General features: G+C 38.8%; 1 protein-coding gene across 1 annotated transcript in view; it reads left to right on the top strand.

Moving 5' to 3' along the window:
- Positions 1–6407, top strand: part of CUBN (cubilin) — a 265371-nt gene extending 258964 nt beyond the window's left edge. The window contains exons 65-67 of the mRNA XM_036097059.2: positions 1229–1394; positions 3150–3385; positions 5949–6407. Of these exons, the coding sequence (XP_035952952.1) occupies positions 1229–1394; positions 3150–3385; positions 5949–6056 (510 nt within the window). The 3' untranslated portion in view covers positions 6057–6407. The remainder of the gene's footprint in view (positions 1–1228; positions 1395–3149; positions 3386–5948) is intronic.
- Positions 6408–12183: the final 5776 nt, after the last annotated feature.

Here is a 12183-nt window from a genome sequence, read left to right as displayed (position 1 = left end):
GTGTTTGTTTTTAGTGCCTTCGCCTCCCTTTTCAGGGTCCTCTAATGGCTCAGAGATGTTTATTGCTCTCATTGATCCATTCTTCCTGTGCAGAGAAAAATGGAGAGGATGCTAGTTGGAAATGATACCCCACTTCTCCTCTCAGAGCAGAGCTTTCTAAAACAGGATCCAGAGGAAAGAGAGCCAAAGTTAAAATAGAGTGGGAGCAGGTATGGCCCTCCAGCGTTCCTGAATATGGCGGCCATCTCTGTCGGCGGGTGGCTCACTGCCTGCTCCATCCACCGCAAGGCCACTTAGAAGAGTAAGCCAAAAAGCACCAAAAGGCACTGTTGTCTCTCCCACTGCTACTCCATCAACCTAAAAACAATCTCACTCTAGGTCAACACCACCCAGTTAGACTAGCCACGGTGCCTCTGAAGAACCTCTCTGACTTAAGACAACCAGCAATTAACCAAACGTTAAACGATGGAATTATAAAGGGAATGGAGGAACATCCAAGAATTTGAATACATGTGTCAATAAAATCACCATTCATACATGTTGAGCTGGTCCCAGCTCTACGTTGCCTGGATAACATTTCTTTAATACTCCTCAAGAGTCCTCCTCAGAGGTCTGAGAGTGCGCAGAAGGTGGTTGAGTTCACTGCGGTTACCCATACTTACCCACTGACTCATTTCCTGTTTTTATATGCGTCTACTCTAAGCAATGAATGAAAAAAAAATCTATTCAGCTTCAGACTGTGTTTTTAAAATTACGTAACAGTCCAATTTCATAGATTTATTGAGGTCTGTCCTTTTCCCATCCCGAAATCCCTTTGGTTTTGAACTTTATTATACTTTGTACATTGCTTTTTTTTTTCATAGCCCCTTCTTAGCCAATATATGGGAAAAAAACCATACACACGGTATAATGAATAAAGCATAATAGAAGTGACTGGAAACAGAGCAGGCAATATCCCCCTCCAGTCTTTTTGAAATTCACAGATAGTTCTGAATTTAAACGCAAATAGTTTTTGATCTACAAATTGGATGTTTCTGTCCTTTGCAAGAAAACGTGACTTCTGGGTGTATTTTCAGAAAACCCTTCATTCTTAAGCACATAAAAAGACAAAGCTTTTCCCAAAGAGGTTGTCATTCAAATTGTCTCATGTGTCAATGGGTAGCAATGAAAAACCAAAGAAGAAAGGATAATATGCTTAGGTATAGTAATTAATGGCTCACTTTTCCAGGTAAGAAATGGAAGTGACAGCAGTTCACCATTACTTGGCACATACTGTGGAACTCTGCTGCCAAATCCCATCTTCTCTCAAAACAATGAACTATACCTACGGTTTAAGAGTGACAGGGCGACTTCCAGCCATGGGTATGAAATTCTCTGGACCTCATCACCCTCTGGTAAGACACTTGCACTTTGTAAGGGAAATTGATGTAGGTGAGAAAAACACAGGGGGTCTAATAAGAAAAGATAAATAAAAGTGACCATACCAGGATGCCTGGGTGGCTCAGTCGGTTAAGCATCTGCCTTCGGCTCAGGTCATGATCTCAGGGTCCTGGGACTGAGCCCCACATCAGGCTCCTTGCTCAGCGGGGAGCCTGCTTCTCCCTCTCCCTCTGCTGATAGCCCTGGTTTTGTGCTCACATGCTCTCTCTCTCTCTCTCTCTGACAAATAAATAAAATTTTTTAAAAAGTGACCATACCTTCTTAGCCATCTGTATACTTGATTTTTTCCAACAAATATAGAGGTCTTTAACAATGAGAATACAGATATCCTTTTTAATTCTACTCTCACTCATTATCTACATATTACATATATCTCTATGTATCTACATACACATGTAGATAAATATATCTAGTAATATGTAGAAATATAGGAGTGCATACATATGTACACATAAAGCATAGATAAGATATAGATTTTAAAATTTTTTATAATTTCTGATTTTATTGTATTTTTAACTTTTGGTTTGATCATCAAGGTAATTCTCTGAGAATTCAAAAAAAAAAAAAAAACACATGTGTACCAAAAGCCAAGGTATTAACGCATACTTGGGTATAAATAAGCAGCTTCTCCTCTTGCAGCACCTGTCATTTCTTCGCAGTCCTGGAGGTTAATTGCTTTTTTTCAGGGCAATAAGTAACTGTGTGTTTGGTTGGTAGTTTATCAAATAACTGAAGGAAATTTAAGTCATGTCAATATATTTAACTCAAGAGAGGAGGACTATCTTTATGAGATGTCCCATTTAGGTATTTAGAAATATCTAAAAACTTTCCAAATAAGAATGATAAAAATGACTTATTTTCAATAGACTGAGGGACAAGAAATAATTTAAATCTTGGCAGCTAAAGATGCTTGCAGATGATCTTCAAAGCCCTAATTTTACAGAGGAGGAAATAAAACATGAGGTTAATGAATTTTCCAGAATGCACTGCTAGATTGCAGTAGAAGCAAGACCCCCTCCAGGGGTCAGACCCCCAGCTCAGCGCCTTTTAATATTACTGTGCAGTGCGGTTTCTTCCTGCATAGCAGGATGTCTGGGTCCCCAGGGTATCTGGTCTAAATCATGACAGTGTTCATACACATATTAACACTAATACTCACAGAACTCTGGCAGACAGTCAATCTTGGTACTGTCTGTTATCAGCTCGGGAAAGTCACTTATACAATAAAATAATTCTTGTCAAAACCTACAATGACACACTCTTTGGGTTTAGCCCTGGAATTTCACTTTTAATTTGACTTCACTCCCATCATCATCATCCACGGAGGGCATGTGGAGGGCCCACCCTACACTGTCAAAAGTATACGACTTTAATTACTCTCTCCTATAGCTACTCTACCAGGTTCTTTGTTTTCCCATTGTGTTCTCAACCCACTGTTTTCAAAGAAATGTCCTGGAAGGAGTTGTCCCAATGTCATGAGATACAGGGAGCAGAACCTATGGTGGAAGGAGGGGGTGGGGGGTGGGAGGAGGTGGTGGTGAGGGCGTGGGGGGGATGTAGCCCACAAAAGGAGCAGGAAAGGGGTTTCTGCCTCCTCTATTCTTGCCAAGGGTCTCAGCATTTTGAGAAAATAGCCACCATCTTATTTCCTCACACGGGGATGGTTTCCACTTTGTCCAGTCAAACGTCCTGCGTTGGTTTCCTTGCAGGCTGTGGTGGAACTCTTTATGGAGACAGCGGCTCCTTCACCAGCCCCGGCTATCCGGGCACTTACCCAAACAACACTCACTGCGAATGGGCCATCACTGCACCTGCTGGAAGACCTGTCACCATCAGCTTTTACTTTATCAGCATTGATGATCCCGGAGACTGTGTCCAGAACTACCTCATCCTCTACAGTGGACCGGATGCTAATTCTCCATCCTCTGGACCATATTGTGGGGCAGTGAGTAAAACGAACATTTTAAAATTTCCACTTATTATTTTTAAATAATAACAGTATATACTTCTAAAGGCAGACACATGCAAAGTACAAAGTACAAGCCTCTTATAAATTTCAGCAGCTTCCGCATTTTCCTTTCTATTTGGGGAGCACGAGTGCCACCTAGTGGGCATTGCTTGGAATTAATAGTACTAGTTCCCAGACTCCAGCAGAATGGCGTGCGCAGGGGTTTCGAGGTCCAGACTTGGCAGAGCCCACTCACGCCTGCTGACTCAGAACTTCTGGGACACGGGCTGTTGTACGTTGTCTTTTAAAAGCTCCATACGTGATTTCAATGTGCTGCCCAGGATTGAATACCCATATTGTTGTCTCCATGAACGCAACTATGGACAATTTGGACACCTGGCTCCATTTCATCTACTTCTTGTTGAAAATTGCAGGAATTCTTGGAAGAAAATAAAAAGGGAGATTGAAGATGGGTCTCGTGACTAGCAGTTTGTTTTCGTAAAGTTCTGATGTCCTAGATCTTCCCATCAAGTGAGGGTTCTGACAGTGACTCAGTATTGCTTGCATCTGCCCTCACCGTCCTCTCATTTTGTATGAAAGCAGATGCAGGGCTTTCCAGGAAAGGAAATGTGAGCTCTGTGGAGGGCATGTCTGTTTCCCACTGTTCTGCTCTTTACTAGGTTGGGCTTTCTAATTAACTGGACAGGGAATTACAGCCGCTAGAAGTCTAAAGAGTTGTTTGGCTTTTTAAAATTAAGATAAAATTGACATATATTAGTTTCAGGTGCATAACATAAATTTGGGATTTTTTTTTGTGATGAGAATTTTTAAGGTCTACTCTCTCAGCAACTTTCAAATATACACTACAGTGTTACTAACTACAGTCTCCTTGCTGTACAGTACATCCCTAGGACTTAATTATAACTGGGAGTTTGTACCTTTTGACAGACACCCTTCATCCATTTCACCCACTCCCACCTCCCGCCCCCAGCAGCCACCAATCTGTTCTCTGTATCTGAGAGTTTGGTTTTGTTTTGTTAGATTCCACAAATAAGTGAGATCATATAGTATTTATCTTTCTAACTTATTTCACTTTAGCATAATGACTTCGAGGACCTTTCATGTTGACACAACCAGCAGGATTTCCTTCCAGATGGCTGGAGATTATATATATAATATATTTATCCATTTGTCCATTGATGGACACTTAAATTGCTTCTACATCTCGGCTATCATAAATACTGCTGCAGTGAACATAGGGGTACAGATATCTTTTCAAGTTGGTGTTTTTGTTTTCTTTGGATAAATTCCCAGAAGTAGAATTTCTGGGTCATATGGAAGTCCTGTTTTTAATTTTTTGAGGAACTTCCATAATGTTTTCCACAGTGGCTGCACCAATTTACATTCCCACCAACAATGGCTGAAGATTCCCTTTTCTCCACATCCTTGCCAACACTTGTTATTTCTTGTATTTTTTATAATAGCCATTCTAACGGGTAGGAAGGGATATCTCATTGTGGTTTTGATTTGCATTCTCTGATGTTTAGTGACGTTGAGCATCTTTTCATGTACTTGTTGGCCATCTATCTGCACGTCTTCTTTGGAAAAATGTCCAGTCAGGTCCTTTGCCTATTTTTTAATCGGACTGTTTGTTTTTGCTATTGAGTTGTGTGAGTTCTTTATGTATTTTGGATGTTAACACCTTATCAGATACATAATTTGCAAATATTTTCTCTCATTCAGTAGGTTGCCTTTTCATTTTGTTGATGGTTTCCTTTGCTGTACAGGAGCTTTTTAGTTTGATGTAGTTCCTCTTGTTTATATTTGCTTTTGTTGCCTTTGCTTTTGGTATCAAGTCCAAAAAGTCATCGCCAAAACTGATGTCAAGGAGCTTACTGCCCATGTGTTCTAGGAGTTTCATGGTCTCAGGTCTTTAACTCATTTTGAGTTGATTTTTGTGCGTGGTGTAGTTTCATTCCTTTGTATGTGGATATCCATTTTTCACAGTGCCATTTATTAAAGACAGAAAGGATATGAAAATAAATTCTAAAAGAATCTACAGATGTTAACAGGGGACAGTTGTATACTTTACTGATATGATTGTTTTGGTTGCAAAAATAAGTATGGGTTTCCATCAGAAAAAATAAAATTTCAGTAAGAAGTTGAATTTTTAATGATAATTTCATTGAGGTATAATATTCACAAACCATAGAATTCATCTTCTTAAAGTGTACATTCAGTAGATTTTAGTAGATTCAGAGTTGTGTAGCTCACACCACAATCAATTCTAGAACATTTCATTACCCCAAGAAGAAACTCTGTATCCTCTAGCAGTGAATCTCCATTTCCCCTCAGCCCTCCTCCCCACCACCAATATCCTTTTGTAAGGTATCTATATTGATTCTTGGCAAGATTACTTCTAGAAAAATATGCAGGTTTACTGTAAATTCTATAAAGTTTCTTTATGTAGTACTTTTGTGCTAGGCTAACATTTCCAACAAAATGTTCAAATTTGTGAAATACACGATTTGTTACTTTTATGATTTTTTTTCAATTTTAGGACACCAACATAGCTCCCTTTATGGCATCTTCACATCGGGTCTTCATAAAATTTCATGCAGAGTATGCAGTGCATCCATCCGCATTCCGATTAACTTGGGACAGCTAGCCGCGTCCCCTGCAGGGCCCACCGACACGACATTGGACAGAAGCCTGCCATCCTGATACGGCATTCTGCCTGGCCCACTGGGAATCATCTGAGCTCTCTCTTTCACCAAAATATGTGTGGAATCAATGTCTGTACATTTTTTAAAAAATATATAGAATGTAGCTACTTTAGTCTTGGCTGTGCATGTCATCCTTACTCCTAACACTTTTGAGCTGAACATTTTTTAAAATTCTTTAAAGAGTTGGAAATAATGATGGCATATGTGATGTCAGTTGTCAAAAGTTCATGATAAAATAGTATGATTTTCCCTGTGAATGTCAAATGAGGGGTAATAAACATTATTGAATGGTACACATGATGCTGCATGAATTTGTAACTCATCACAGTTTCGTCTTTCATTAGCAGGTCTATGTAAGTTTTCAGGTTGAATTTTTACATTTGGATGAACTACGCGAATCCTTCAGAATAGGAACTCTAAAACCACGCTGCCCGAATTTGCATTCTAGCGCTCCTCGTTCAGTTCTGCCTTAACTTGTCTGCGCTTTCATTTCCAGAAGTCCCACCACTGTCTACTCCTAGTTTCCCAACACAGTCTCTAGAGTCATCAATTGCTTAGCCACGCTTTTATAAAGTTTCCTGCAGCCTTTATCAAAGCAAGAGTGCCTATATTAAATATGCAAAGTTAAGTCTTAATAACAACATGGGACAAAGTGAATGAAAGAAGTTGTGGAATGTGTTACTTCATCTTACTGGAATACTCAAGTGCCAGAAAAATTAATCCTGCACAGAGTACAGAGCCACATACATAAAATATTCTCACCTTTAAAATTCCTGCTTCCTTGGGGCACCTGTGTGGCTCGGGTTAAGCGTCTGACTTCGGCTCAGGTCATGATCTCGCAGTGCCGGGATCGAGCCCCACGTCAGGCTCCACGCTCAGCGGAGAGTCTGCTTCTCCCTCTTCCTCTGCCCCTTCCCCCCACTCGTGCTTGCACTCTCTCTCTCTCAAATAAATAAATAAAATCTTTTAAAAAAATAATATTCCTGCTTTCTTTAATTCTGTGTTATGGGTAGATACATCAACTTTATAGCTGACTCCCTCTGGGAAAGAATGGTGCATGTGATGAAAGCACCATCCAACCCACAGGGTCCTGACAAGCCAGAGCAAGGGGAAAAACTCAAGATGAAATTTCATGGGGGGAGATACGGTATTTTGCTCTTTTACCTAAAAATGAATCACCAAGGTACAGGAAATGGAGAAAGTTTGACAGTAACATATGAAATGACAGGAATTTCATCTGAAGGCAAGATTAATGAATGCAGCTGACAAAGAGTAAAAGAAGATTTGATCTCAGATTGTATCATTAGAGTAATGGTATCAACAAGAGTCAATTTCAGTAGAGAGACGCACTTTCCTAGGAGGCTTATGAGAATATCCAGGAGGTATATATACAAATTTCAAGAAAGCATAGTCAATATTATAATGTATTTTTTAAATTGGAAAACCTAAAACAGGAAAAAAGTAATTTCTCCCATTCTGGAGGTTGTCTTTTCAATTTATTGATGGTTTCCTTTGTTGTGCAGAAGCTCTTTAGTTTAATGTGATCTTACTTGTTTATTTTAGTTTTTGCCTGTGCTTTTGGTGACTTAACCAAGAAATCATTGCTAAGGCTGATGTTAAGGACCTTTTCCCCTTGTATTTTCTTGTAGCATTTTTACAGTTTCAGGTCTTACATTTAAATCTTTGATCCATTTTGAGTTAATATTTGTGAGTAGTATAAAATAGGGGTCCAGTTTCATTCTTTTGCATGTGGCTATTCCAGTTTTCCTAGTACCATTTACTGAAGAGACTGTCCTTTCCCCATTGTGTGTTTTTGGTACCCTTGTCAAAAAATAGTTGCCATATACATGAGGGTTTATATCTGGGCTCTCTGTTGTGTTCCACTGATCTATGTGCCTGTTTTTATGCCAATACCGTACTGTTTTGATTACAATGGCTTTGTAATCTAGCTTGAACTCAGGAAGTGTGATGCCCCCAGCTTTGCTCCTTTTTTTATCAGAATTGCTTTGGCTATGCAGAATCTTTTCTGGTTTTGAATCTTTCACTAGCAGGTCTATGTAAGTTTTCAGGTTGAATTTTGGGTTTTCAGGTTGAATCCCCCAACTAATTTGGGGATTGTTTTTGGAATTTTATGAAAAATACCATTGGAATTTTTATTGGGATTGCTTTGAATCTCTAGATTGCTTTGGGTAATACATGTATTTTCACAACATTAAGTCTTCCAATCCAAGAACCTGTGATATCTTTCCATTTATTTGTGTCTTCTTCAATCTCTTTCATCAGTGTCTTACAGTTTTCAGTTAGTTACATTTATTCTTAAGTATTTTATTGTTTTTGATGCAATTATAATTGGGATTGCTTTTTAATTTCTCTTTCAGATAGTTTGTTGTTAGTGAGAAATGCAACTGATTTCTATACGTTGATTTTGTATCCTGCTACTTTACCAAATTCATTTATTAGTTCTAATGGTTTTTTTTCTTTCTTAGTGGAATCTTTAGAGTTTTTTTGATTTTAAGTTCATGTCATCTCTTACTAATAAGACCCATCTCATTTCCTCTGGTTCTGCTTTAATTTAATTCACTCATTTATACATGTTTATTTAACATTTCCAATGTGACATGCAGTAAGCACACCAAGGATAAAGTGGGGGATATGACAGCCATACATCAACTGATGTCTTCCTACTTCAAAAAATCCATTTCCTAGGGCCATCTTGTCTTGTTTCTCGAGGCAAAATTCTCAATTTCCTTATCTGATGAAATTTATATTAAGCCAGCTTCCCAGATCTAATGGCTAAGTGATAACTTCCTTGCTCCCAAATTGCATCTTCATGAAGCTTCATTCTGAGCGATCACCCCTGTACAGAGCTAACGATCAACTAGTTCACACTGGTACAGACGTCCTGGTTGTTAAATATTGAGATACACCAAAATGCTGCTTTCAGGCCCTAAGTGGAATCCAAAAACTATAATGTAAAATGAATGTGTTTGAGGGGTGGGTGAGGGGAAGTCTTACTTGGAAGATAATGGAAAATTATAGTCCACGTGGGTCTGAAGGAATACAAAGAAGCACAAATGTAAAGAAAAGTAAATTACTCTTGTTCACAACTGATCATATTCTGAACTGAGAAAGTCTCATGGTCACCTTTTAAGCCCATCCCATTCCAGGTGAGAATGGGAATTCTAGACATCAATTTGAGAAGAGTAGGGTGGGGACAAGAGACAAACTCCAACACCACCTGTCCCTCAGCCTCCCCATGATCCAGCAACCAAAGGGCTAATGCTTGGCATAGAAGGTGGCTTTACTAGGACTCCTGGTTCAGGTCTTCTGGGAATACCTATCCCTCCCTGCTTATAGTCTGGGAATCCAGGTTTGGGGAGAGCCAGCCTTCCATCTACCACCTGATCTCTCTCCCTTTTGATTATCTGTCTCCCTAAACAACTGGACCTTAGCAGGAAGAACAAATCTCATTCCTTTTAGTTTTCAAGGGTAAGTCTAGCCATTACTGGCAAGAGTCACCCTTGGGATAGCTCAGCAAGAGGCCACCACATGCTCTCTCTGGACCCAGTGGAATATTGGGTACTCCAGACATTCTTGTGAAGAATGCCCTAGGGGATGGTTGGGGCCAATGACAGTTTGGGGCTAGGAGATGCCCAAGATATGGGTTCTAGTTGTCATAATTTTCTATTACATTTAACTCCATTTAATGGATGGAATTTGTTAAAAATCTGTCACCCACTTACCAAGGGAATACTCACAATATTAATTGTATCAAGAAAAATTAGAACTAATATCTATGTAACATTTACCCTATGTCAGGTGTTATTCTCATATATCACTCACTGAATTAGAATACTAAGAACCATCACCCCCATTTTACAGTTGAGAAAAATGAGGTATGAAAACTTACATAAAACTTGAGTGACGGAGCTATGATTTTAACCTTGGCAACTACCCAAGAGTGTGCCTCCCAGTCAGCCTGAAGGACTAGGTATGAACTTATGAAATATGACTTATTAAATATGTCAACTTATTATTATAAACTATTTTCATAGACCTATCAAAGTTATTTAAAAAGATTGACACTGTTATAAGACCTAGAAAAATGTTTTAATGTAATTTCTGTCAGTTTAGTAAAAACTTAGAGATAACACAACAGCATCAAAAATAATGGAAAAAAACTTTTTACTTATTGGGACCACAGATCACCCCATGGCTATAATTTAAAGAGGGAAGTTATTGGAAGAAAAATGATCTGATAGCTATTGGATATATGATGAAAAATTTTCTTTTCAAATTTCAATTTGGTAACTAAATGTAAATTTATACACAGCTTGGAGAATAAAAAGGCATTTTTAAAATTAATGATACATGCAATAATTTATGTAAATTTACTTAATTTACTTTAATTGTCATAATCTGGTGTGCCTCAGGTGGACCAGCATCTTCCATACTCTATCTTTGATTGGCCTGCTCTGTGGGCTGGGGGTGGGGGTAGTACATTTCTCCCAATGGGAAGCATTACAGCGGAGACTGTACTTAAGCACAGAGCACTTGGCAGTGAAGCTGTGGAAGCGATTTAAGCTCTAATAAATATTAACTTTTGCATGCAGGACTGGCTACAGAATTTGCAGGGCCCAGTGCAAAAGGAAAATTCACGGCCCCTTGTTCCAAAGTTATTAAACATTTCAAGATGGTGACAGCAGAGCATTAAACCAAGCACGTGGCCCAGCTAAGCATGGAATTTGTGTTACTGCACAGGTCACATACCTAGGAATGAGAGGAGAATGACAAAGAAATGAAAATAAATTTCTGGGAAACAGGAAGTGAATGAAAGCATGCTGACAAATGAAACAGGAAAAAAAAAAAAAAAAAAGAATCTGCAGCCCAAAGCAATTTCAAGACAAATATGCAGCAGAATTGCAAATGGACTTTTCAGGCATTATCTGGATCTGGGGCTGGCGGGTGCAGCGCGAGGAGGTACAAGAACTCTATTAGTTGGTGCTTGCAATTCACCATTTCCCTCTGTCAGCAAAATCAGCCTAGTGACTCCATGCAGGCATAAAACTGGGATCTCACCTCTGAAGAAATTTAACCAACAGCCCAGGGAAAATTAATGCTGACCTAGGAGGGAAACAAATACACATCACAAATAGAAGAGGAAAAAACCACATTGGCTATCTAGAAAAATCAGCTCAGATCTTCATGATCGTTTATGAAAAAACAACCAAGAATTACCAGACAGGAAGAATTACAGCAGTATAAATGGGAAGGAACTAGATAAAGTAACAGAAAAGGGCACAAGGAACACAATTCTTTCAACAGAAGAAACATTTAAAAATTGTTATCCTCAGAGATATTTGACCAGTGCACTCATGAAACAAAAGCCTGGTGTGAATAAACAAAAAAGAGGTCTTACAAAGTATTTTTGGTTAATAGCCAAAATTGCTTTTTAAAATTTTAATAGAAGGTTTGGAAGATAACACTGAGATATTTCCCAAAACATTAAGTTAAGAAGATAAATAAAATACATGAGGGGGGGGAAAGATAACTAAAGGAAATTGTCCTAGGAGGCTGCCATCTGCCTGACAGATTTCCTGAACATGCTAAATCAGAGAAAATGGCAGGAAAGAAATTTCAAAGAAATAACAGAAACAATTTCCAGAGAGGAAGAAAGAAATGAATTTTCAGCTGAAAAAGGGCCAAATGGGTGCAAAACAGATTAAATTTAAAAAGACCCCCAATTGGAAATATTATGGTGATATTTCAGAACATGGTAAATAATTAAAAGATCACAAATGCTTCCCAAGGGAAAACAACAGTTCCCCGCAAAGAAGTGAAGAGAATGACACATTTCTGAGCATCAACATTGGAAGCATAGGTCAGTGGAACTATGCCTTTGAGATCAAAGACAAACTGATACTGAACCTAAAATTCCGTGCTAGGCAAATTATAAAGGTGTGGGCAAAAGAAGGACATTTTGAAACATACAACTACAACTACTCAAAATTTGTGCCTCCTGAACACCGTTTTAGAGCGGTTTACTTGAGCGGTACTCCAGCAAGATGT

This window comes from Halichoerus grypus, chromosome 6 (genome assembly GCF_964656455.1).
Source record: "Halichoerus grypus chromosome 6, mHalGry1.hap1.1, whole genome shotgun sequence".
Lineage (NCBI taxonomy): Eukaryota > Metazoa > Chordata > Mammalia > Carnivora > Phocidae > Halichoerus > Halichoerus grypus.
This window is presented reverse-complemented; position numbering and strand designations above follow the sequence as displayed.